The sequence below is a fragment of the Molossus molossus genome, unplaced genomic scaffold (assembly GCF_014108415.1).
Source record: "Molossus molossus isolate mMolMol1 unplaced genomic scaffold, mMolMol1.p scaffold_m16_p_14, whole genome shotgun sequence".
In the NCBI taxonomy this organism is placed as follows: domain Eukaryota; kingdom Metazoa; phylum Chordata; class Mammalia; order Chiroptera; family Molossidae; genus Molossus; species Molossus molossus.
The window spans coordinates 16561686-16586608 of NW_023425349.1; the positions used below are offsets into that span (position 1 = coordinate 16561686).

The 24923-nt window shown below is 47.9% G+C and overlaps 1 protein-coding gene across 3 annotated transcripts in view; it reads left to right on the forward strand.

The window, feature by feature from the left end:
* The window catches only part of ASTN2 (astrotactin 2), an 855221-nt gene that overhangs the window by 378438 nt on the left and 451860 nt on the right, over window positions 1-24923 (forward strand). For 2 of the 3 annotated variants that reach the window (XM_036261816.1, XM_036261818.1), the window contains 3 exons: window positions 18306-18390; window positions 19198-19272; window positions 20014-20151. In XM_036261816.1, the coding sequence (XP_036117709.1) occupies window positions 18306-18390; window positions 19198-19272; window positions 20014-20151 (298 nt within the window). The remainder of the gene's footprint in view (window positions 1-18305; window positions 18391-19197; window positions 19273-20013; window positions 20152-24923) is intronic. The other variant, XM_036261817.1, reaches the window with a different exon arrangement.

A 24923-nucleotide genomic window follows, 5' to 3' on the forward strand; every position in this document is an offset into this window, starting at 1 on the left:
ATCAACCTTTTAAAAACCATTTCCAACAAAAGCCACTCAGAGAACAACAACAAACCAAGGCTGTTCTGCTTAAAGTCCATGAACTGAATGTTAATTATAAAAGCCCATTTATCCTACCAGACTGATCCACTTGGTGTGGGTTCATTATCTATATATAGCAGATAGACAATGATGAACTAGCTATAGTTTATAGTTATGAGAATCGTGATGGAGTTTTGAAGAGATATCGAGAGGTGCATGAAAGCTGGAGTAACAATAACAGCATCTACAATTTATTATGCACTTATTGCGTACCAAGCATCATGCTGAAACTTTATATAACTATCTTGGTTTCCATAACAACATTCTAGGTAGTTATTACCGCTTCCACATTCCATAGAAGAAGCTGCGTCTTAAAGGAGATGATCGACATTCCCCCAGTCGTATATTTACTAAGTATCACAGCTGGGATTTGGGCCCAGACTGAGTGACAAGCTACTGTTTTGAGGAGTCTGTGTGAGAGAGAGTTTGCTTAGCAAAGAGAGAGGCATTCTGGCATGCTCTTTTGATAGGTGTTTGCAGAGAATTCTCAGAGGCAGGTATGAATCCTTTGGACAATGAATTTGTAGAATAAGTTGACTTGAAAAATAAAAGGACCCAATTGGATTGGGGACAAGGGGAAAGTGCAGAACTGAGAAGAGGGACCTGTGACAGCGTTTATGAGTTGTAGGAAAACCGTTTTATATCTCTCTTTGGGAGTCTCGCTGTATTTGGTTTAAATGTGCTGTAAAAGGTTATGTTGTGGAAGAGGGGTGAGGTCCTTTGAGAAAGGACAATCTGTGTCAAAGATGAGGTCATAAAATTTCAGAGAGCCCACAATGGCAAGCAACAGGGCCAAGAGCTCAAACCTTGGGAAGGACAAGGTTAGAATGAGCTACAAAACTGACTTTGAAATGTTTCCTCATTGGGACCTTGCCAACCCCCCTGAAGGTTCAAGGCAACCTTTGCTTCTGGACTTGAAAAAAAGAGGTTGTTAGAGATCTGAAATCTCACAGCGTAAAATTGCCTATAGAAAAATAACTTGAGGAATCTCTGATGATTATCTTTCAGGTATTTTTCCAAAAAGGAGGGAGGTTTTCAGTTTCTCAGACTAGAATTTATCATAAAAATATAGTCTAATAGCATTGAAATTAGTCCTCTATTTAATTTTATCAACAAGTATATTACAAAAAGCTATTAGGGCCTCCAAAATTGGTGTCTGCCCTACTATTTCGAAAAGGATTCCAGGGAACTTCTAAATAAATGTTAATACCTTATGACCAGTGAGTTACCAACAAACAAAGAAACAGCATGGAAAAAGAAGGTGGTGCTACACGTGTAGGTTGGAATCAGGGGTGTAATGGGGATGCACAGTCCATGTTGTGAAGTGTTCCCGCACGTGTTAATGGTGAGTCATTTCCGGCAGCCAGTGTGATAGGGTCTTTGCAGGTGCTGTTTCTTTCTTTTTTTTTTTTTTTTCCTTTTTTTTTTTGTTCAGGTAGAGTGGGAGGGAGAGAGAGGAAGAGAGAGAAACATCGATGTGAAGTGGCTGCCACCCGCACAACCGACCAGGGCCGGGGACAAACTGCAACCGAGGTACGTGCCCTTAGCGGGAACCGAACCCGGGTCTCTCAGGACCGCAGGCCGACGCTCTAACCGCTGAGCCAAACCGGCCAGGGCGCAGGTGCTGTTTCTTTGCATGCAGAAGTCTGCTCTCCGCCCACTGCTACTTCTTATAAGCCCCATTTTTATTCCTCCGTGGTTTACTCTCTATTAGTGTACTCAGTTTTCTTATATAGTAGATAGTAATGATAATGTACGTTATATAGTACAGACACATGGGTCAGCACTTCACATATATGACCTCATATAATCCTCTCCATAACCCTATGCAGTAGATACGGACAGACTAACCAAACCAAGAAACAATCAGATATAAAGATACCAACATTTCATGTACCTATAAGGACAAAAGGCTGTCAATAATAACCATAAGATACTGATAATTAGCAAGCAAGTCCTCATGTCAGGGGTATTATAATGTGGAAACTTATGTAATGGAATGCCCTATTAGCACCGTGTACAGTTGAGGGAAATAAATCACATAAGTTAATGAATTTTCCCAGAGTCACACTTCTAGGAAGTGGTGAAGTTTGATTGGAATCCTAGAAGTCTCGCTTCAGAGTTTAACCGCTTAACCGCTGGCCTGTTCTATCAATATTTAAGTACAGCTTGTAATTACGAACCTATTTGTGTGATTCTGTGTTTCGTTACCAGCTGTCTAAGAGACGGTGTGCTGTGCAAAGGCAGGGCTGTGTCTGTGCTACCCCGTGGTCTAGCACACTGTCGATGTTTGATAATGGATGATGGAGTGAGTGAAGGAAGGAAGGAATACTGGATTCCCACCCAAATTCCGTAGGCTTCACTCTGAGATCTGCCATTTTTCCTCATGGTGTGACCTGTGATGTGCCACTTTGTTCTCTGGGTCTCACTTTCTCCATTGATAGTGCAAGAGGAATTTACATGAGAATGTATCTCAGCGCTTGCCAGCTCTCAGATCCTATGAACTGCAAACTTCATCGAAAGCAATGCTCTGCCCAACTCTGGCACCTTAGCAATCAGCATGTCAGGCACTGGCAATGAACAGAACAAGTAAGAAGTGTTACCACTGTGGAGCTCACAGTCTAGGGTGGGCTGGGGGCAGACAGGTCATTGGAATAGATGTGGTAATAAATAACCAAATTGTATCAGATGTTAGAAGACGATGTGTTACTGTTATTTTAAAGGTGTTGCAAGCAGAGGGGCTGGGGCTATGGAAGAGAAGAAGGATTGTAAGTTTAATTAGACTGTTCCAGGGAGGTGAAGGGGACAGAGCATGCGTGTGGATGTCTGGAGATAGCACCGTCCAGGGGAGGGGACAGCCAGTACGGAGTCTCGGAGGGCAGACTGTGCCTCACACATTTGAGGGAGATCATGGGGGAGAGGGTGGCTCAGCTTCATATTAGGAGTATATACGATGGGGTCGTAGAGGGACCGAAGGGCCAGAGCCTGTGGGAGCTTGTGGAACACTGAGAACATGGGCTTTGAATATGAATGCAGCGGACGCCTCAGGGGAATTCTGAGCTGAGGACGATGTCATCTGACTGATACTTTATGAGGACCTCTCTGGCTACTCTACTGAGAAAAGTGTTTAGGGACAGAGGCAAGGGTAGGAGCAAGGCTCCTGAGAAGACTGATGGGCTCACCCAGGCTAGCGCTGATGGTGACCCGCGCCAGGGTGATCACCGTGGAGGGGGACGAATCCGTGGAGCCCAGACATGGCATTTAGCTCGCTGCAGTTACTGGGTGAGCACCAGTCCCATGCCAGGCATTGTGCCCTGCGCTGGGGCGGGCGAGCCAACGGAGCTGCCCTCCTGCCTGTTGAAACTTCCTGTCTGATGAGCCAGTTCCCTGCTCTGACATCAGAGATGAAGATGCAGTCGTGTGTCCCCTCCTGTGTATGAGCTCCAGGACCCGTTCGCCCACTATGTCCAAAGAAAGGACCCGGAGAGGATGACAATGTCTTGGTCTGCTCGGGCTCTCACAATAGAGTGTCATAGACTGGGTGGCTTGACAACAGCAACGTCTATCTCACAGTTCCGGCGGCTAGAGGCCCAAATGACGATGACACAGAATTGGTCCCCGGTGAGGGTTCTGTCCCTGGATTTCAGATGGTCGCCTTCTGAGCTTCTCATTGCGTCCTCGCATGGCCTTTCCGGCACGTGTGCATGTAGTGAGAGAGAGGACGCTAACCCCATCACGAGGGCCCCACCCTCATGACCTCATCTAACCCGTCACCTCCCGAAGTCCCCATCTCCAAATGCCGTCACGTGGGGGATTAGGGCTTCAACGTATGGATTTGGGGGGGCTACAAATATTCCATTCACAACAGACACCAGTGGCCTGGGGGGAGTGAGAAGGGAAAAGCTGACACACAATTGTGTTGCAGTGAGGACTTGGCATAGAGCTTTGCTGATTCCAGCAGGGTTGGGTCTAAAATCAGGTTAGTACAGAGTTTCAGGCACAAAAAGCAAAGGGTGTGTTCATTCTTGGGTGTCAACCTTGCACTTGCACAGACCTGGGTGCCCCTTACACATAAGGAGGGAAAGGTATTCATTCATGACAGGGGCCTGTCCCGCCCACCTCCTGAGAAGTCTTCAAGTGGGGGCCAGCAGGGAGCCAAAAAATACAGACCTTCCCATGGTCTACCTGGGAGGAATCAAGTAGACCATCTGGTGCTATCCCCTCCTGCAGAAGACAAGGGTGAAGTTCAGGGAGGGTCAGGGCCTTGCCCGAGTCGCTGGCCAAGGTGGTGGCAGAATGGAGGTCTCCTGACTTCCCCACTACTTGGGAGCGTCATGAGCAGTCCAAATGTTGTATCTCTGGGAGGTAGTCTCCCAGCTGAAACCTGAGCCGATGCTTCCGGGGGTCTTGCAATGTGTGAAGATGGTACTGGCTTCTGGCAGAGATTTGCGGGTGTGACTTGTAGCCTTCTCTCAGGTCCCCTCATTCGTGCAAACGAATGCCTCTGTGCGGGTCACCTGGGCACGGCTCGTTCCCCACAAGCTTTATTAACATCTGTCTTTCACAAGCATTGAGCCCTAAGATCGAGTCAGTCACCAGGAGGGAAGCAGACCACACGCTGCCACCACCCTTAATTTGCCCAAAATCCAGCTGCCCTCATAGCGGGTTCTGTTGTGTTTCCGGAGAAGCAGTTGGAGAAAAGGGGGAGCATCCAGACCGACCTGAGTTGAAACCCTGCCACTGACTGATGGTTTGGTTTTGAGCAAATTGCTTCGTTTCCCCCAAGCCTCACTTTCCTGCTCTTCTTCATCAGAAGAAAAGGTATTCACATTCGCCAGGTCATTAGGACCATTACAGTCAATGGAAAGTACTCCCACATTATATGGAAAATATATGTATTCAACGAATGGGGATTATTGGATCGGGGCAGAAAGAACCCCCAGCGTTGGCAGTGCTTAACCCGCAGAAGGCCTGACGGATGGACCGGAGGGCGTGAAGACGTTCTGAGCAGAGGGGCCTCCACAGAACCACGTAGAACACACGCTCAGCAAGAGCAGGAGCCTATCCTGATGGTTTGGTACCATCTGTAGGGAGCCTGCCCACTGCACCACACTGTTCTTTCTCCCCTCCCTCAGCTGAAGGCAGCTCCTGTCCATGCAGATGATTAAAGGCCTCTGAACAGGAGGGGGTGTGTGTGTGTGTGTGTGTGTCCATCCCAGCCTCTTGGTTACAGTATTAAATGTCTCTTAATTAAAACTTCACTGAATGGCTCTGTAGTGACCACAGGGGTGGGGGGAAGCTCACCAACACCATCCCTCGGGACTGAGCGTCAGGAATTCAAGCTGCTCAACACAAGTCAAGCGAGGTCGGCGGCCTCTCCCTGGGCGGTGAGCACGGCCTGCTGCCATCTCGCTAATGACGGGAAGGGGACAGGCAGCGCATCCCGGCTCCCCAGCGGAGCCTGCTGCGGGCCCCTTGGACACGCGCTGCTTAATTTTAATGATCCACAATGATTCTCTGTCATGTACCGGGCAACGTGGCGTAAAGATGTTTTGTACGAGAAACTGAAGGAAGGAGACCTGATGTGGGGTGGGGAACACACAACACAATACACACATGCTGTATTATAGAACTGTACACCTGAAGCCTATATAGTTTTATTAACCAATGTCACTCCAAGACAGTCAACTTAAAAAGGGGAGAAACTGATGGGAACTTGCACTATTTTTCAATTAAATCGATGCCGGAAAGTGGGGGCTGACCGGGGCGGGGTGAGGAGTGGGGCTGTGGAGCATGCGCACTTCTGTGAGAGCAGAAGAGAAGGCGGAGGGACTGGGAAGGGAAGAGAGAAGAAGAGATGGGACGTGGGAGGAGTCAGGAGAAAGGAATGAAGAAGGGGCCTGGAAGGAACAGGAAGGGAATGGAGTCGTTCTCGGCAGCTTCACGTGCCATAGTCTGTGCCGTCTTCACATTAACCCTGCCAGTGGACAGACTCTCCTTTTTTGTTGTGTATTTGTGTATATTGATTTTTTTTTTTTTTTTTGGAGAGAGAGAAACATTGATGTGAGAGAGAAACATCAGTCAGCTGCCTCCTGCATGCCCCCTACTGGGGATCGAACCCACAACCTGGGCAGGTGCCCTGACCGGGACTCCAACCGGGACCTCTCAGCCCATGGGATGACGCTCAATCCACGGAGCCACACTGGCCGGGCCGACGCTCCTTTTTTTAGATGGAAGAAATTGAGGAGGGTCTGTGGATTTCACCGGGGCCTCTGACTCGAACTCAGATTCTTTCCCTAGCAGTGCTACACAGGAAAGCAAGGCACAGAGAAGGACAGACGGACTGCGAGGGCTATAGACACACAGAGGGAAGGAGAAAGACAGACAAGCAGAGCTCCAAGAGAGAAGCAGGGGCAGCTACAGAAACACAGAGAGAGACAGACCCGGGGGATGGGACGAACCACGGCAGAGAAGAGACGCACCGAGGCGCAGAGCAAGAGCAGGAATGTGAATATAATCAGGACCGAGATTAGCAAAGTGAAAATTAGCCGGGTTCAGTGGATGCACACATTATGCTAAGTGGGGTAATATTCCAGATGGAAGGAACTGGAAATGACAATTCTCCCATTTTCAGGGAAGCTCACGGTGACCCTGACCATCTTCCTGCAGCTGAGGCTGAGGTCCCTCTGAGCAAGGGACCCTCTGAAACATAGTGTAGAGTCCCCTGCTATCCACAGGCTCTCTGTTTCCAACTCCTGACTAGACAAAGGCAAAGACCCATCCTGGAGGTGCCTGGACCCCTTGCTTTATGCACTGATGGCACGGGCAGGTCACATACGTGTGGCCCACGGTACATCTGGAAAACAGTTACTCTCTTGGCTTTAATTTTATAAACAAATTTGATTTTAAACCCATAAAGATAGCCGATGCTTGAAAAAGCCATCAATGCAACTCCTTTGTAAAGAACTCTTTTGCAAAAAAGAGTAATTACTCTCTGCTTAATTTATTTTGTATTTTTCACTTTGCTGTTTCAGGTTTTGTTCAAGCAGAGAACAACTGAATGATTAATCATCGTGTGTTCTCAATAGAATAAGTACATACTTTATCTTCGCTGCATCCTTGTAAACAGGAGGGGCCTGGGCTCATGTTCCCCATCTTCTAGGTGAGAAGAATGAGGCTCAGACAGATGAAGGGGCTTAAGAAAGGCCCTTATGAACGGGTGGGGTCGCAGCCCCAGGGTCCTATGGCATGGACAACCACACCCCTGTTAGCTCCAATAGAGGTGTGGTAAGCGGCCAGGTAGCGCCACCAAGATGGGTCGTTTTCAGTGAGACCCAGGGCCATTCTGCGCCTCCTTTATCTTACCTGGTCTGGTGTGGGCAGTTCTGACTGCAGAGTCCAGCAGACTTGAGTTTGAGTCCTGACTGCTGCTCTCTCACTGTGTGTACCAGGGCCAGTCACTCAACTCCCGGGGCTTCCATTTCCTCGGCTATGACATCAGGATGACATTAGCACCTGCTCCGCAGAATGGTTGGGTGGACTGAAGGCGAAATGTTGCATCAAACATGCCAGCTTAGCATGATCATAAGCACCCCCCCCCCCCCCCCCCGCCAGCGTTCTTCTTTCTCCAGGTTATAACCACGGGATCCAGGATGAGAGCCACAGTCAGAAATGAACATTGTTAAGTCAACCGGCTCCATAATCATAATCATAGCCATAGCAGGTTCTGCTGACGGAGCCCCCACTGAGAATGGGGTGTTATTCATGTTGTTCAGGGACAGGGGCGGGATGATTAGCCAGAGACAGGAAACACAGGTCACGGAGACGTTGGGTAACAAATGCAGAGTTCGAACCCCGCTCTGCCTCCCGTGCCTGCCTGCTCTGCTTTAACTGGCTCTGTCCACGCACAGCGCTTGGACTCAGCCTCGAGAAGGACTGTGTTAGGACAGGAGACGTGGGGTTCTCCGAGGCTGTTGTCTCACCCCTGCAGAACTGGGGCGGGGTTCCCCAGTGTCCTTTAAACCCTCTGGCTCTGCGGATCCAGGGAGACAAAAGGGCTCACAATTTCCCGTTCACGCTGTGACCTACTTTTCCACCTGTCCTCGCTTCTGTGGGAAAACGTCCTCCCCCTGGAGAGGGAGGCAGAGCCGCCCGGGTGTGGCAGCACCGTCTCTGGAGCCAGGCTGGCCGGATTCCAGTCCCGCTCTGACACTTGGCCTGTTGACCTTAGGCAAGCAAGTCACTTTACCCCTCTGGGCCTCAGTCTCCTCATCTGTGAGATGGGGTTGAAAATACAACCTATTCACCTAGCTTCTCATGAGTCAGTGTAAAGAACTTCCAACACTGTCTGGCCGATAGGAATCTCATTTCGGGGTCCCCTCATTCTTCTTCCTCTTCCCTGAGTGCCCTGACCTCAGGGTGGACTTTGACACTCTCTTCCGGATCCTGTGGCTCCAGCAGGGACTGCACCTTGTGATGGGGACGCGGGTTCCTCTCGGTCTCCGCTCTTCAGTGTCTGGGTGGCTGCATCGCTGTGCCCTGGTCCCACCTGTGCCAGGCACGGAGGAGTGGTGCAGGGAATGCTCTGAAGAAGTGAGATCTGAACCAGAGATGGGGTGAGAGCCATGTGGGGAGAAGAGAGGAAGTAACAGCAGGAAGCCCAGGAGGGGCTGCAGCCAAGGACAAGGACAACCAACCGGGCAGCAAATAGGGCCTGGGTTTGCCCAGCCCGGACCACAGCAAGAGCCATGAGAGCAGTGCTGGCAGTACTAGTACTACTAGTACTAGTAATAATAATAGTACTATTAATAATAGTACCTGTAATAATAATAGTACTAGTAATAATAGTACTCGTAATAATAATAGTACTAGTAATAATAGTACTAGTAATAATAATAGTACTAGTAATAATAATAGTACCAGTAATAATAATAGTACTACTACTAATAATAGTAACAACAGCAGCAATACGTCACTTACTGAATGCTGCCTACATGTCTGGTGATGTTATAATTGATTGTTTTTCATTTATCTCCGATCCTTGTGACACGTTTTAAAACTAAGCATAAGACACCCGTTTTCTGATGGGTAAACTGAGGCCCAGAGAGGTACAATGACTTCTCCAGGCTGCTCAGGTCATGAGTAGATCAAGGATGCAGCCTCAGGTCTTTTGGTTCCTGGACCAGTGCTGAGCCCCTCTCACCAGGCCGTGTCCCGGGGCCCCGCCCCTTCCAGGTTCACCAGGGCAGCTGGGTGACGCAGGGCTCTGGGTGAAGGGCCGGGAGTGGTGCAGGCCCAGCTCTGTGCATCTGTCAGGCACGCAGGTTGGTCGAGGAGGGAGATCGCTCCTGGAGGTTGGAGACACGGGCATTTGTATCTGTCCCAGGGTGTCGGTGAGGCTTCTTCAGGCCCCTCCTCTTCAATGAGCCATGCTTTTCAGGGAGTCTCTTACCCACAAGCTTTTCTCCCTGCACAGATTTGTGGGTAACTGTGTGAGTGGCGTGCTCAGGGGTGGAGCAGGCTAGGAAGACGGAATGGGACCAGTGGAGAGGGGTCACCCTGGCCGAGGCCCCGAGTGGTGTGGACCAACTGGTTCTCTCAGAGCCTGGACCACCCCACAAGGCTGCCCACATGAGCTGGGTCAATGCCAATTAGTCCCCGTGGAGTCTCGATTAAGGACTCTGATCTCCATCTGACCTGATCTCCAGTTGGTGCCACCAAAACCTTCTGGCCTCTTTTTTTTTTCTTTTTCTTTCTCTTGCTCTCAGAGGTATGATGATGAATGACAATGAGGGCCAGCAGCTGAAATGCTGGTGTCCAAGTGTTCTCAAATGCTTGGAGAAGAACAAAGCTGAAGCATCTAATTCCAGCAGCGTCAGGAAAAAGGGGACACAGTGATGGCCAAGGGAGGTCGCTCAGATGTCGTCAAGACCAACCTCCTCACTGTACAGATAGAGAAGCCGAGTCCCAGGGAGAGAGGGGACCTGCCCCAGGTCACTCAGCACATTTGGCTGTGTAGAACTCTAAAGAAGTCATGCTCACTTCACAAAGGTCCGAAGTATATTCACGTTATTCCACTCTAGCCGTGTGCCTCGGTCTCCAGGCTCCTAGCCCTCCTTCACGTACCCGTTCCCTCCTCCGGCCTGTAGAGAGGGCCTGACTTCACAAGGTAACACCAGAGTGTGTTAGAGGAGGAATCGAGGACTGGACTTTGAACAAGGTTTGGGAGGGTGTTTGGGTAGCTCTGAGTACTAGCTACTCGTTTCATACATGGGGAGACTGAGGCCAAGGAAAGCAAAGCAATTTGCCCAGGGGTGCACCGGGGTCAGCATTACACAGGGAATTGCTTGCATTTACAACTGCCGGGTGAGCTCATTCCTGCACCAAACAATCCCTTCGCCACTTCGTTCCCCTCAGCGCTTCCTCCCTCGCTGCCCAAGGTCTCTCCTCTGATGACCCCGCCCCTCTCCAGGTCCCGGCTCTGCTTTCGTCAGGGCAGACCTGCTGCAAGGAGCAGGTGCCGGTCGGCAGGTCGGTCGCAAATGGTTCTGTTCCGATGAGGAAGTCAGAGCCTGGCAGGTACAGGGAGGGAAAGTAATTGGTACGGTTGGGAAGATGGGCCGGGGCCGGTCCTGAGGGCTCTGAGTGTCAGACCAGGGCGTGCGGACTCCTCCCTGAAAGCAACGGGCAGCCACGGGGAGTTTTCCGATGAGCCGTGGGTGCAGCTGGTCTAGAGAAGATAGTGACATTCCGGAGTTGAGATGGGGACACTGAAAGCTGGTCACCAGAGGCAAGGCGTTTGCAGTAATGCCCACACCAGGGCAGCGGCAGTGGAGAGATGGGAAGGAGTGGGTCTGAGTGATGACGAGGTGGAATCGGGGGGACTCGGCTACTGTTTGGATGTTGAGGGTAAAAAAAAAAATAGAGTACAGTCAAAGATTGTTCTAAGGTTTCTTGTTTGGGGAGAAAGGGGGACCGTTATTCACAGAGAGGGCGACATATGAAACCAGGGGCGCCAGCAGCTTTTGCTCCACTCATGCTGCTCAGCAAACAAGCGCAACAAGTTACTGCCGGCAACTGGAAGCATTTCCCCCTTTGTCACATATCTGGGGGGACTGATGCAGCCAGAACTCGGCTCCAAGCTCACGTTGTATCCAGCTCTGGCCCCCTGCCCCTTGTCCTCCTGGGATCATCCACTCCTTGGAACGCGGTCTGCTCACGGCAAGAGGCAGGAATACGAGACAGCAAGCCCAGCCGCACGGGGTGCTTGAAACCTTTCACCCTGTCTGCTACGTCCCATCGGCCAAAGCAAGTCACGTGGCGAGCCTGAAGACAAGGGCTAGCAAGTGTGTTCTTCTCACAATCAGCCATGGCAGCGGTAGGAATGCGTAACGCTACTACAGAAACACGAGGACTTGACACCAATAATTCAATCTACCACGGGGTAGATTTACCTGCAACACCCCTGATTTCCTATCCCTGTGCCCGTTTCCAGCTTTCTTAGGGCCTTCCTCCTAGAGAGCCATCACATAGCTGGAGAAGGAAGCATCGGACAGGTGCTGGGCTGGGATGTTCACTCTTCGCTTCGCAACCTTGGGCCGCTTACCCTCTCGAAGCCTCCACTTGCGGTTACTTCAAGTGGAGGCAGTAAACCTTCCTCCCCGTGTGGTCATGGAAACCAGAAGTTATTTGGCTAAGGTCAGCACATAGTAGATGCTCAGTTAGCAGAAGGCATGCTGTTACTCCTGTGTCTGACCCCTGCTGGTAGAAAATCAACCCAACAACCAACCCTTCGTTATTTCAGTATTATCAATTCAGTACAGTTCTGCATCAAGTATTTTCATTTGAACGGGATATTTGGAAGAGCAGTGATTAACCTTTAGAAATAGTGAAATTGTGGAGACCAGCAGGATGCGATTGGAGGGTCCCTTCTCTTACCCTTGTCGTCAGTGATCACTGTCAAATCCAAGGCCGATCTCCTTGTTCTTGCCCTTGTGGGTAATGCTTGTTGTTGTAATGTTTGTTATTATGTGAAAGAGCACGAGCTTTGAAGACCTGGCTATGACCTTGGGCAAGTGACGAATCGAGTCTGAGCTTCGGTTTCTTTATTTGATAATGTGGACACTAGTCCCTTCCTCCCCGTACTAGTCACGGGTATGACCTGCGAGATGACATACAATAGCTTCTTCCAAGCGTCCTCCACCAGTCCCCGCACAGAGCAGGCCCCCGGGAATGGTGTGCCAAGCCCATACTCTCCCCACATGCCTGGACCCGAGCTGGACGTCAGTGGCACAGAGTGAAGAGGCTTAAGGCAGAGTCGGAGCAGGAGAGGATGCCGTGCACGCTCTTGCTCCGAGGGCCCAGGCAGATGCCTTTCCAAGCCACAGCAACAGGAAGAGTAAATAAGAAAGTGAACAGCAGACAGCGTCCTGGCCTGTGATAGGTGGTGACTGAATTGGAAGCAAGTGAAAATGGAATCATAAGAGGATGACAGGGTAGAAGGAGAGGAGCCAGACAGCGCGGCCGACTTGGGAATAAGGCTTGGCACTTATCTAGCAGTCTTACGGGCAGGTGACGAGCTCCGCTGAGCCGCGGGGATGGAGGGGGCAGCACCTTCTGGCCGATGCCCTCGTCCTCCTGTGCCTGGGTCTCGTTCAGTAGGAGGAGCCAAAGAAAAAGACAACAGGTGTTGCTGGTTCTGGGAATACAGGGATCAGCCATGGAGACTGTTTTATTAAAGCCGCCCCAGTTTGCAGGTATAGAAACCGAGGTCCCTTTGGCTTTGCAAAGGGCATGCATTGAGATTGAGACCATCCTGCATCTAGAAAGCATTTTCTCTGTCCACTAAAACAGGATAATAGCCCAGCCAGTGTGGCTCAGCGGATTGAGCATTGTCCCATGGACTGAGCGGTCCTGGTTCAATGCCTGGTCAGGGCATGTGCACAGGTTGGGAGCTCAGTCCCCGGTAGGGGTGTGCAAAAGGCAGCCAATGGATGGAGCTCTCTCACATCGATGTTTCTATCTCTCTCTCCCTTAAAAAAAAATACACACGTATATGTATATGAAACAAGATAATAAATTGGCCCCTTTTATGCAGGAATAATAGTAACAAAAACTCAGTTACGATGTTTTCAGTGGGAAGAAATGTGCCCAGGATGACTCTGAGGCCTCTTCACGTATATCTTGAGTCTTCCCAGCAGATAGGTGATAAAACACTCAGAGAGGTGAAGCGACTTGATCAAGTTCATACAAATGCTAAGTGCTCAGAGGCAGAGCCATGATTTAAATCCAAAACAAAGTGTTTCGGGGGCCCACAGGCTGAACCGTCTCAACAGCCTGCCAGTGTCCCAGGATGGCCCTGTAGACACGATTTAGGAGAGCCTCGTGTAAGTAAACTCAGATTGTTCATCACGGAAGAATTCTGTTGTTTTTACCCAAGTGTTTATGGAGTGAGAATGCAGGTATGAAAAAGTGAGAATTCAGCAAGTGGAACCTAGGAGACTTAAAGAGTAAATATTTTACAACCAGCACAATTCACCCATAGCTAATAATACAGAGTTCTGGTAATCAGCATGATGAAAATCTATTTAATTGAATTCCCTTATGGGAACCACTTTAGTGAAGAGAGTAAACTCTTTTTTTTAAAGGTCTGCATTACCAATTCCATATAAATATGTTTTTAATCTGTTGAGAATATTTCAAATGCATTATATAAAGAAATGATTCCTGTTTGCAAATGCAATACATTGTCATAGGAAACTCGGGCGTGTCAGAGGAGTACCAAGGGAAAAAAGAATTCCTAGAAAATGTTGCCATGATAATGTTGAAGGATTGAGACCCCCGATGCAGGGAAAGGATGTGGAGGTCATGACCAAGGGCCCTGGATTCTAATCCTGCCCGGCCCAGAGGCAAGCCCAGTGATTTGGCCAAATGCTGCCCTCTCTCTTAGCTTGTGTTTCCCCTTCTGAAAAATAAAACTGGGACGATTTGAACTAGGTGACCTTGAAGAGCTTCTCCTCTGATGTGGAATGGAATTCTATTTTAGACAATCTACCAGCACTCACGTTCACACTTTCCATTTCCTTGGCAAATACATGTCAGGGATGCAAGAATGTTTCTTTCAGTCTCCAGCAAAACCATCATTATTCTCAATGAAATCAGCCTGAATTGATGAACGGTAGAAAGTATTTATATATTCACTAATCCACCCATCTATTCATTCATTTATTTAACAAATGCATTGCCTACCCTAGCAATTATATTAATTGCTAGGATATGGAGCTGATTAAGAAAGGATTTCTGCAATCAAGAAACTCCCAGGTTAGTGGGGAGAGCAAGCAAATAAAAAAAGAGATAGTTCCTCTACCCCTTTGCCACAGGCATTGCTGGTGTGAAATTCACCCCGCAGTCCCCGGACCTGCCACTGACAGCCCGGCTGCCCTGTGTGTGCAGGGCAGGACTGAGGAGGCCTCGCCCCGGGAAGGGCTTCACCCTCCGCTCCGGCTGTCAGAGACGTGCCTCTTGCAAGAAGGAGGTGCTCGGTTGCCAGTAGTGGAGAGGAGGCTGAGCCAGCGAAATGGGAAACAGGTCAATAAAGCCAATAGCTAGGGCATTGATGGAAATCTTGCTGCAGACGCCTGGCCCAGCTGTGAAGAGAGAGCCTCGCTAAGGCTAAAACTGACTGTCCAGAGTGCGGGGGATAAGGATTTGGGGAGGCCACACAGACAACCGACTCCCACTGGTGCTCGGAACTGAGGAACGAACATCTACCCCAGTTTGCCATTTTGTAGATGGGAAACCGAGGCCCAGCAAGGAGCAAGTTACTTATACTGAGTCCCTAGAGTTATCTGTCTGCCTGTGTCAGAATTCAGTGAGCAGGAAAGGGGAGGAAACACGTCTCCACCTGAACCATGAGCTCTACCTGTCACTACTTGCATCAGCTCTGTGAGAATGGCGTTACTACCATCCCCATTTTGTAGGCGACAACACTGAGTCCCGAAAAGGTGAGGTGAATTTCCCGAGACCGAGTGGCTAGGGAGAGAGAATGTGAGGACTGGAACCCAGGTCTGCCAGCCACCCGTGGTCATGCATTTGTCCATCTGCTTCACCCTCTGGTTTCCAGGCAGCCTTCTGGGGACCTCCAGCGTGGATGCTGCTCATTTGCAAAATACAGATGTGTTGTATAATGAGCGTCAGTAATTAATGATCCGTTCAGAGGCGGGGGAAACTTGCCTAGTAAGCACATGAGCAAGAGAAAAATATAGCAGCATCCTTTCCCTCTACAGATTTTTCATTCTCAATAACATTCCCAAAAGGAGGGAACGGAGGAGAAATGACCTGTGCCCTTTTCTGCCGAGTCACTGGTAGAAGAGACAGGTGCCTCAGCCGTGGTCCCTCCCCGGCAGCCCTCCTTGCTTGCCCCAGCCTGACTCCTGTCCCTTTGCCAGAGGGAACCATGTTGCCTCTCCATTATGAATCATGAGGACTGTGTCTTGTGGCAGATCATAAATCAGTCCTGGGAGTCTCGAGGACAAATCCCAGGACTTTTCATCTTTACCGTTAGACGTGTTCAAAGTGGTGAATATTTCATGAAGGGGCTGTTGCATTTTAACACATCATTAGTGACTCCTACCCTCTCTTGTTGGTAAATTATTTTCATCCAAATCTCAAGGATTTCAGCCCTCCCTTCCATTATTTTTACCTCCAGAAGAAGTCATCAGTCCATTAGGTCGCACATACTTACAGCACCCACATGCAGTGGAAGACCGGGGCCAGGATGCTGGAGAAGAATCACAGAGACCACCCTGTCTGCAAACAGCCCCTCCTGGTAGACCAGGTGTCCCGGGAAGGGGAACGGTAGATCTGGCTGTCTTCTCTTCTCTCCCTCTGTCTTTTAACAGTGTTATCCTGAAGAGTTTGAATACAATCTCTGACCCATTCTTTACTCCATATTCTGTCTTACTGCCTTGTTCAACGAACATTTATGAAGCCCAGGCCGACTGCCAGATATTTGCTAATGCTGGGAGTGCAAAGATCAAGCAACGTGGTAATATATAAAACAAGTCAGAGTGATTTTTAACACTCAGAATGCTTCGCGTAAGGTCAGAAGCATAACATTTATGGTGAATCGGTGAAAACAGTAAGGTTATTTGATGAATACAAACATTCTGAAATCAGGAGTAATGGGTGATCATTGTACAACCTGTGGTGCCCTGGTATCATCATCACGGTCATGTTTAGTTCGGGTGGCACAAGGTTGAGAAAATCCTGATTCATAGGATGTGTGGTTGTCAATAGCATGAGCTTTAGAGCACCTCAGCTCACCGTCCCAGAATCCTCCTCAATGCACAAGGGTGGCAGGAGATGTTTGTTAGTGAGGCCAGCATCAAACACGATGTCAAGATGATCTCCCGTGTCCTGAATTCCAGCATGTAAGAGCTGAGCGTTTAGCCTTAATATTTTATACTTTTAGAGAGATTTAAAGGTAATTTTTTTAAAGAAAATTCAAATCTGTAAGTTGCAATGTCCCTAAATCTCCCCCGTGGAACTGTACACATTTCTGAGAAGCATGGTTTGAGAACTCTCACACAGACGGAATAGAATGCCCGTAGGACTGAAAAATGGCAGGTTCGTCTGGGGATGAGCATGAGTGTGATCGCCAGAAGTCCAGCAAGATGGCAACTGGACAGCAGGAGTCTGGAAACTTACCAGAGCCGTGACATCGGTATCCATTCAACTCGCGCGTTGAGCACCTACTCTGTTCCGGGCAGTGAGCGAATCCAGGGCACTTCCTTCCAGCATTTTCCACGGTGTTCCACAGAATACTAATCCTGTGACGTGTCCCCTCAGCAAGCTTCCCAAAGTGAAATACGTTTAGGGGACACTGTGTATGTATTACCCTCATGCAGAATCCAATGCTGTTGACTCTGAGGAATGGTACTATGTTTCCCAAACACTTTTTGTCATAGAACCTATCTTTGCTAAAGCATCTGTGAACATTTTATAAAGGCACCGTAGGAAGAACTAATAACTAATTGGGTCAGAACCTTAAAGAGTGAATGATGGAGCAGGGCACATAGGGGATAGGAAAGAGAGCTTCTGAAAACCCTTCCAGGATTCTCTGAGGATATACAAGAAACCAGACATCTACTGACCATCCAAATGAGCTTGGCCAATGGGAGAATACACTTAAGGTGATGTGGGATGCTGGCAATAATCCATGCAAGCAAGCTTAAGACATGGTCAGAAAAAAAAATAGATGGATGGATGCATGTGTGGATGGATGGATGGATGGATGGATGGATGGATGGGTGGATGGATGAATGAGTGGATGGATAGGTTGGCAGAAGGAAAGGAACAAGAGGGGAAAGAAGGGGAGGAGAGGAGAGGAAAACAAATGAAAATAAGCAAACAATGCCCTAGTTTGCTCAGTGGTTAGAGCATCGGCCTGTGGGCTGAAGGGTCTTGGGTTTGATTCTGATTAAGGGTGTGTAACTAGGTTGAAGATTCGATCCCTGGCCCCCGGGCCATGTGGGAGGCAACCAATCAATGTGTCTCTCACATCCATGTTTTTCTCTTTCTCTCTCTTTCCCTCCCTCCCTCCCTCTCTTCCTTCCTTCCACTCTATCTAAAATCAATGGAAAAAATATCCTCGGGTGAGGATTAACAAAACAAAAAAATAAAAATTCAATCAACAAAAATAACATAAAATGTGGAGATCGTAAATGAAAACAATTTTTTCCAAAAGAAGCAATAAAGGTTATTTGGAGGAGGTGCCATTTGATTTGGGGCCTACGAACGGACATGGAGTGTTTGCTCAGGTGTAGAGAATTCAGTTTTCTGATGACACTTTCAGTACAGATGTACTTGACCATAACCTGACTGAATACAGGCCCTCCACTGTGGCCACCAGGTCACTTTCTGTTTCCCTCCGTAAGCCGTGAACTCTTTCAACATCTGGATTATATCTTGCTGTCTGTATCCCCAATGCCAGGCAGAGAGCCTGGCAGGGCACTGTGGTCAGTATTTGTTGAATGAATGAGTAAATGAACAAATGAATACGTGCTCTAGTAAATGCTTGGTGGATAGACCAGAACACCCTCTTTCCCTTGGTCTTTCTAAAATGAAGCGTCGTGCTTTATGTTATCAGAACCTGAGGGAACTGGGGCAGAAGACTGTTTGGAGCAGGCAGTATTTCACGGATTGTTTTCTCTTTCCGCTTACAGGAGAGTGTAGCTGTCATGAAGGCTACGCCCCGGACCCAGTTCACAGACATCTGTGTATACGCAGTGACTGGGGCCAGAGCGAAGGGTGAGTGGCAAAGGACACTGGGACAGGGACCACGGAGGATGATCTCGGCCTCCTTTGTCTGTTTCCAGAGGCCCCAAATCGCTCCACAAAGAGGACTCTTTCTTTGTAACAGTTTTATTTTTACAAAACCCGATGGAAAGTGAATCCTACTTCCCACGGAATCATATTTCAGTGTGAAGATACATGACGACTCTTCTCGAGGACAAATGCTGAAGTTGCACAGCTCCTCCCAAACCATACGTAGCCACAGAACACTCCCTTAAGTGGGCTGATAAAGAAACAGAAGCAGGGCTTCATACATGACTCCAAAACAGACAAAGTGGAATTTAAAAGGGCTGAGTCCTGCTGTGGCTGGTTTTTCTCAATGGTTAGAGCATCAGCTTGCGGTCCAGAGAGACCCGGGTTCGGTTCCCGCTAAGGGCGCGTACCTCGGTTGCAGTTTGTCCCCGGCCCTGGTTGGGTTGTGTGGGTGGCAGCCACTCGATGTGTCCCTTTCACCTTGATGTTTCTCTCTCTCTCTCTCTTCCTCTTTCTCCCTCCCACTCTATCTGAAAAAAAAAAAAAAAAAAGGAAAAATGTCCTCGAAAGAGGATAAAAAATAAAAATAAACAAATAAAAAGGGCTGAGTCCTTGTATAAGTGGAGACATTCTTTTATACTATGCCTAGTCTTACCCAATAATTACTTCTGCAAAATGGGGTTGTTTATAAAGCGACTCTTAAGCAATGCCAACACATGAATCCTACCTACTTCTGACTAATGTTACCTTCTCTCTCCTTTTCTTTTCCTCCTTCTACTCTTCCTGCAGACCTTGGCCGTACACAACGCTTGAGAGGGGCTATGATTTGGTGACAGGGGAGCAAGCCCCTGAAAAGATCCTCAGGTGAGTTGAGAATCCTGTCGGGGCATGATGCTGGGGAATGGCGAGGAGTCTTATAGGAAAAAGTAGTCACACGTCCGTAGATGACCAAACCTGTGCACCCCTGGGCTGCAGTGAGCAGGGAGGAACTCTCATTGGCACAGACGAGCTGTTGGGATGCACAGGTTCCTATGGGGATCTAATTCTTACCTGTCCGGTATCCAGACTTAAAGTCTTGGGCACTTAACCTGGAAGAGACATTACTGATTATCTAGTCCAGTGGTTTAAAAATATTCTATTACTATAGAACCTGTTTCTGCTACCTCCATGAAATCTTGTGTGAAACGTCAATACCTAAGCTGATAAAGCCATGCAGCAAATTAAGGGGCAGACTGGAAATCAGGTTTCGGTTCAAAGGGACGCAGAGCGCATGCGTTTAACCTTTGTGCAGACGCACCCCGCTGATGGAGCAGCACTGACGGAAGGCTGCTGGGCACCAGGACTGCCGGGAGGGGGGAGCTGAAGTGGCCCCATCCTTATTGGGAGTCAGCACTTATACTCACATGGGCTGCATGATTCATAGGTTTAAGAAATGACCACCCAAGTCTGAGCAGAGTTGGCCCAAATTGCGCCTTGGAGAATGCAGGGGGCTCAGTCGGGTGGGGGAGTGAGAACGGGTCAGAGGAGGGTGGGAGGAGGGACCCGTGTCTCCTGTTTTCACTCTGCGTCCTCGGGAGTCCCCCAATGGAAACTCTTACATTGCAGGTCTACTTTCAGCTTGGGCCAAGGACTCTGGCTTCCTGTCAGCAAAAGCTTTGTGGTCCCGCCTGTGGAGCTGTCCATCAACCCCCTGGCCAGCTGCAAGACGGACGTGCTCGTCACAGAAGACCCTGCCGACGTCAGGTAGGGAAGTCATCTCCAGTATCCCGTAGCGAGGACTTCTTGGAGCACTGGGAGCCTCTCTGTTAAATATGCCAAGCTCCGTACTTCTGAAAGCACCCTCCACTGGTGGGCCTCAATGCCTTGTATTTCAGCATCGTTACCCGCCCTTGGGGCTTACATAAAATATGACAGAGGCTATTATCTGGCACATCATGGGGTCATAATGGTCTTATCTTATGAAAGACCATCACTTAATAGAATATTGGAGAGCCACAGAAGTAAAAGATTAGAGAATGAGATGCTTCCCATTGTGACTCTGGTGCAGATTTCGGGCTACTTCACAGGTTCTGAGCATCCAGGTCAAATGTATTTGTTCTTCACTCATGAAGTGATGGAGACGATATCTTTCCTTACACATTTTATACCTGTAGTTAACCTCATTGTAGATGTACTCTACTGTGTACTAATTAGTTGCTTACATATCATTCTGTCCCATTATATGGAGAATCTCTTAAGGTCCAAGAAAATAACGTTTATAGCTTTTTAATCCCCAGTTCCTACCACATATTGGGCATCTACTAAATGTTCATTGATTTAATTAAACCAGTGGTCTTAGATCTGATCCTAGCAAGCTATTTTGGAGCTTTCTACTAGAGTTTTTTCTTTCTTTCTTTTCTTTTCTATCCCCCAGTTTCATTAGGAGAAGTATTTTAGAAATTTAAATGTTATCACAAATGGACTCAGGTTGTAGTTTTGGAATTGGTTTGGACACATTTATTGGCCCCAGAACTAGAACTCAGAGTCATGGTGATTCACATCCCATTGATTGTTTTTCTACCACCGAATCGCTCGCTGCCTTCTGGTCATTCTGAGTCCAGATGTTGTCTTAAACCCACGGCCTCTTGATGGGGAGCTCCTAGAACCCAACCCTTCTGCTTTACAATTTGTTTGTTCTCATCTTCTCAACTTTTCATATGGGGATGAACCTGGCATGATTTTTCAGGCTATTGGTGTTTACCCAAAGAGGTAGTTTTAAAAAAGAATGGATTACAAAAAGGGAAAGCATTTAGGAACAAAAACAGTCATTATGAAGGTGGTTTCAGGCACACATAAATTAATTCATAGTATGTTATTATTATTTCTATTTTTGATAGAATTGAAGTCAATGAGACTTCAGTGAAGCGTGTGGTAAGGGTTCTCTGAACTACATATTTTAAGGATGAAGCAAAGACCATCTGGTTGAAAGACGTTTCTCAAAGAGATCCAATGAGCTGGCCTGGAGTCAACTGCAGGAGGGTCTCTACTAACTTTCCTCAGAGTTCTTACCGTTGACGTTGACGTTGACATTGACTTTGTGGATTCAGTGAGCTGTCAGAATGATGGATGGTAACCCTCCCTCTGGGTTAGAATCCCGTCTCTACTGTGTCTGAACTGTGTGGTCCTGGTCACATCCCACTTGCCAAGTGTCCATTTCTTTGCAAAATGGGATAATAATGGTGCCTTTCTCATGGAGTGTAGTAATAACTCAGATCCACTGGCCATTTCCAATGTGCCCAACACCTTACTGACGTCTCATTACGTCTTCAGGTCAGCCCCGTGTATTGATGCTATTATTATTATTATTATTTTCATCTTACAGAGTAAAATATAACCTGAGGCACAAAGATGATGCCTTTACTAGTTAACTGACACAGCCCTGTTTCCACCTAGATCTCTCTAGCTCCAGGACCCAGGTTCATTGAAAGACCTCCCAAGAGTAATGGTGATGAAGCAATATAATGTAATTGATATAAATGATCAATATAAATGATTAAGCAGGTACATAATATACTCTCCAAGTTGCACTACATCAATTTCAGGTGAACTGAATTCCCACTACAATGAAGTTCGAGTGGAAACTGGTGGTGGTGGAGAAGGCAGTGTTGGGAAGGTCGTACACAATGTCATAAGAAAGACCTTGATCTTCAGGATGAAGTGGCTGGCTGTCCTCCTTCAATCTGAATTATGTTAAATAGCAAGCCAGCCAAGGAGGGGCTCAGCGTATGAACCTTCAGGGACTCTCACACATCTTTGGAAATGTTTTAAAAAATGAGAAAAGTATTAGTAGAATGCATTTCAGGGAGAGTATCGGATGCCGTTGGAAGGGATGCGGGAGTCGCTGGAAGGGGGGAGACCTCTCTGAGACATGGTACAATGACAATTAGATGTGTCTGAGCCCCAGCTCAGAACGCTGGGCCTGGTGAAGTGGAGGGGGTGCTTTCGTCAAGTCGGGGCGAGCAGAGTTGCTCGGGACTGCAGAGGGAAGATGATCTCCAGCTACGGACCCTCCTTCTCATCCCTTTCCCAACAAACCAGTAAGCGTGTCCTTTAAAGGAAGGGTATACAACTATTTCAAGAGTATTGGTTTGATTAGGGTTTTTAATTATTATCCTGCTTGGGGTGCCCACCTGCCTCTGTCTGGGCTTGAAGCAATCACAGACAGATTTGAAGTTTTATCTTGATTTTAGCTCTCTCACGTGCCCACTGGTTTCACTGTGAGGATGGGGAAATGTTGTGATCATCTCCATTGAAAAGAATCGGTGCTGTGTAGGTTGAGTTTTCAAGCTGCACGAATAAACCTTGCTTGACGTGCTATTGCCCAGGCAAGCGTATCACAGGCGCTTAAAGAATCAATACGTTCTAATCAGATGATATGTTTGAAATGAATAACTACTAGATCATAATTACAGATAGCCAGTACTGTGCCACAGAATCACAACGGGGAGACGAGAAGAAAGGCGGTGGGAAAGTCAGGAGGAAAAGGGTACGTCTTCCGGTGGGTTGGGAAGGAAAATTGAAAGGTGCTTTGCTGGTTCTTTTCTGTGTCCTAGTCTGTGACGGAATATTTCCTAAGTGTGGAATTCCACTCTCAGGGAGGCGGAGCCACTTAGCAGTCCAGTGTACAGGCTGTACCTACCTGGGTGACTGCATTTAAAACAACGGATGATCACAGGTGTTGATGAGAACAGGGAACAACTAGGGATGCTCACACCCTCACAGTGGGAATGTAAGTTAGAATGACCGCTCTGCCCTGGCCAGTTTGGCTCAGCGGTTAGAGCGTCGGCCTGCGGTCTGGAGAGGCCCGGGTTCGGTTCCCGCTAGGGGTGCGTACCTCGGTTACAGTTTGTCCTCGGCCCTGGTTGGGTCATGTGGGTGGCAACCACTCGTTGTGTCCCTTTTACCTTGATGTTTCTCTCTCTGTCTCTTCCTCTTTCTCCCTCCCACTCTATCTGAACAGAAAACGAAAAAGTGTCCTCGGGTGAGGATAAAAAAAATAATAATAATAATAATAAAATGACCACTCTGTAAACCTGCTGGGCAGTGTCAACTTCAGTTGAATGTCCACATATTGCATAACCCATTGTTTCCACCCCAAATAGTATACCTGACAGAAATATATGTAATACATTTAAGACTATTCATTTGTACTGCTAAAAAGCTGGGAGGAAATCCACAAATTGACCCCCCAAAAAGTAAATATATGAACTATGGAATAATCATACAATGGAATAGCATTAATGATTAATATCAAAGAACAAAACCTCCACACCCATCACAAAGATAGCATTGATGAATCTCACAAATATAACATTGAATTATGGAAGCCAGACACAAAGAATAGAATTAATTTCCGGGGTGGGAGGGTCAAAAGTTACGTGCCGATTTTTTACTGTGTGGGAGTTGGGGGATTTGTACTTCTAACTCCTGTGTTGTTCAAGGGTTAACTATATATGTGTATATAAAGGTCAAAACTAATAGTTTTGTTAGTTTTATATAAAGTAAAAACTAATCATTGATATTAGAAGAAAGGATAGGGATTACCTTCGCGTGATTGAGCTGCGGAGACATGAGGAGCACATGAAAAGGTTTATGCGATGCTGATAATAATGAATTCTTGAGCTGGGTGCTGGGTACAGGGGTGTTTTCAGTCTGTACAACTGCATCAGGCGCTGCAGATGTGGTTTGCAGATTTTTCTCTATGGATGCTGTTCTTTGATTAAACAAAGTTTATGCTATGAGGTGCTCGTTGTTTTAAAGGCATGGGCTTCGGAGCTCGGCTGAACTGCCTGAGTTCAGGGCCCGGCTCCACCACCTGTGTCTGCGTGAGCTTTTCTGTAGGCACCTGCCCCTGTGGAGAGTGTGGATAGTATCTGCACCTCCTGGGGGGTGGTGAAACAAAATAACAGAATACATTGAAAAGTACTGAGTTTGGTGCATGGTGACTCTAGAAGCATGCGTTGCTTCGTTTGCTGGTATTGTAGCAGAGTGTAGCTTTTTGTGTTCTCTTCATCTTTTTAGTTCTTTTCTGTTTCTTTGGCTGAAAGGCTACATGCAACCTGTGATGCATCTTAAAATCAAGTGTCTTCGTGTTGAGAGTTCACCTTAATCCCTTCATCATGGGGTTTGGGGAGACTTAAATGAATATGCAAAATCTACACAGTGTGGTAAGTCCGGGGCCTTTATGTGATGGAGACATGTGCAGAATGAATGCAGAGGCCCGTATGCGGTACACGCAGAGTGCTTTGGGGGTTGAAAAGGAAGAAAAATCCTCGCCAAAGGGATTAGAAAAGTATTTGTAGGAGAGAGAACATTGGCAATTAACCTCGGATGTGGATAGTGTTTGGCTGTGTGGAATCTAAGGCAGGAGGGAAGGCTTTCGTGTGTGAGGAGTTGGAGGGCCACGGAGGAGAACTCTCCCCTGGACAGCTCCCACGCCCGGCCTGCCCCAGCGGGAAACCGCGGGGAATGAGATG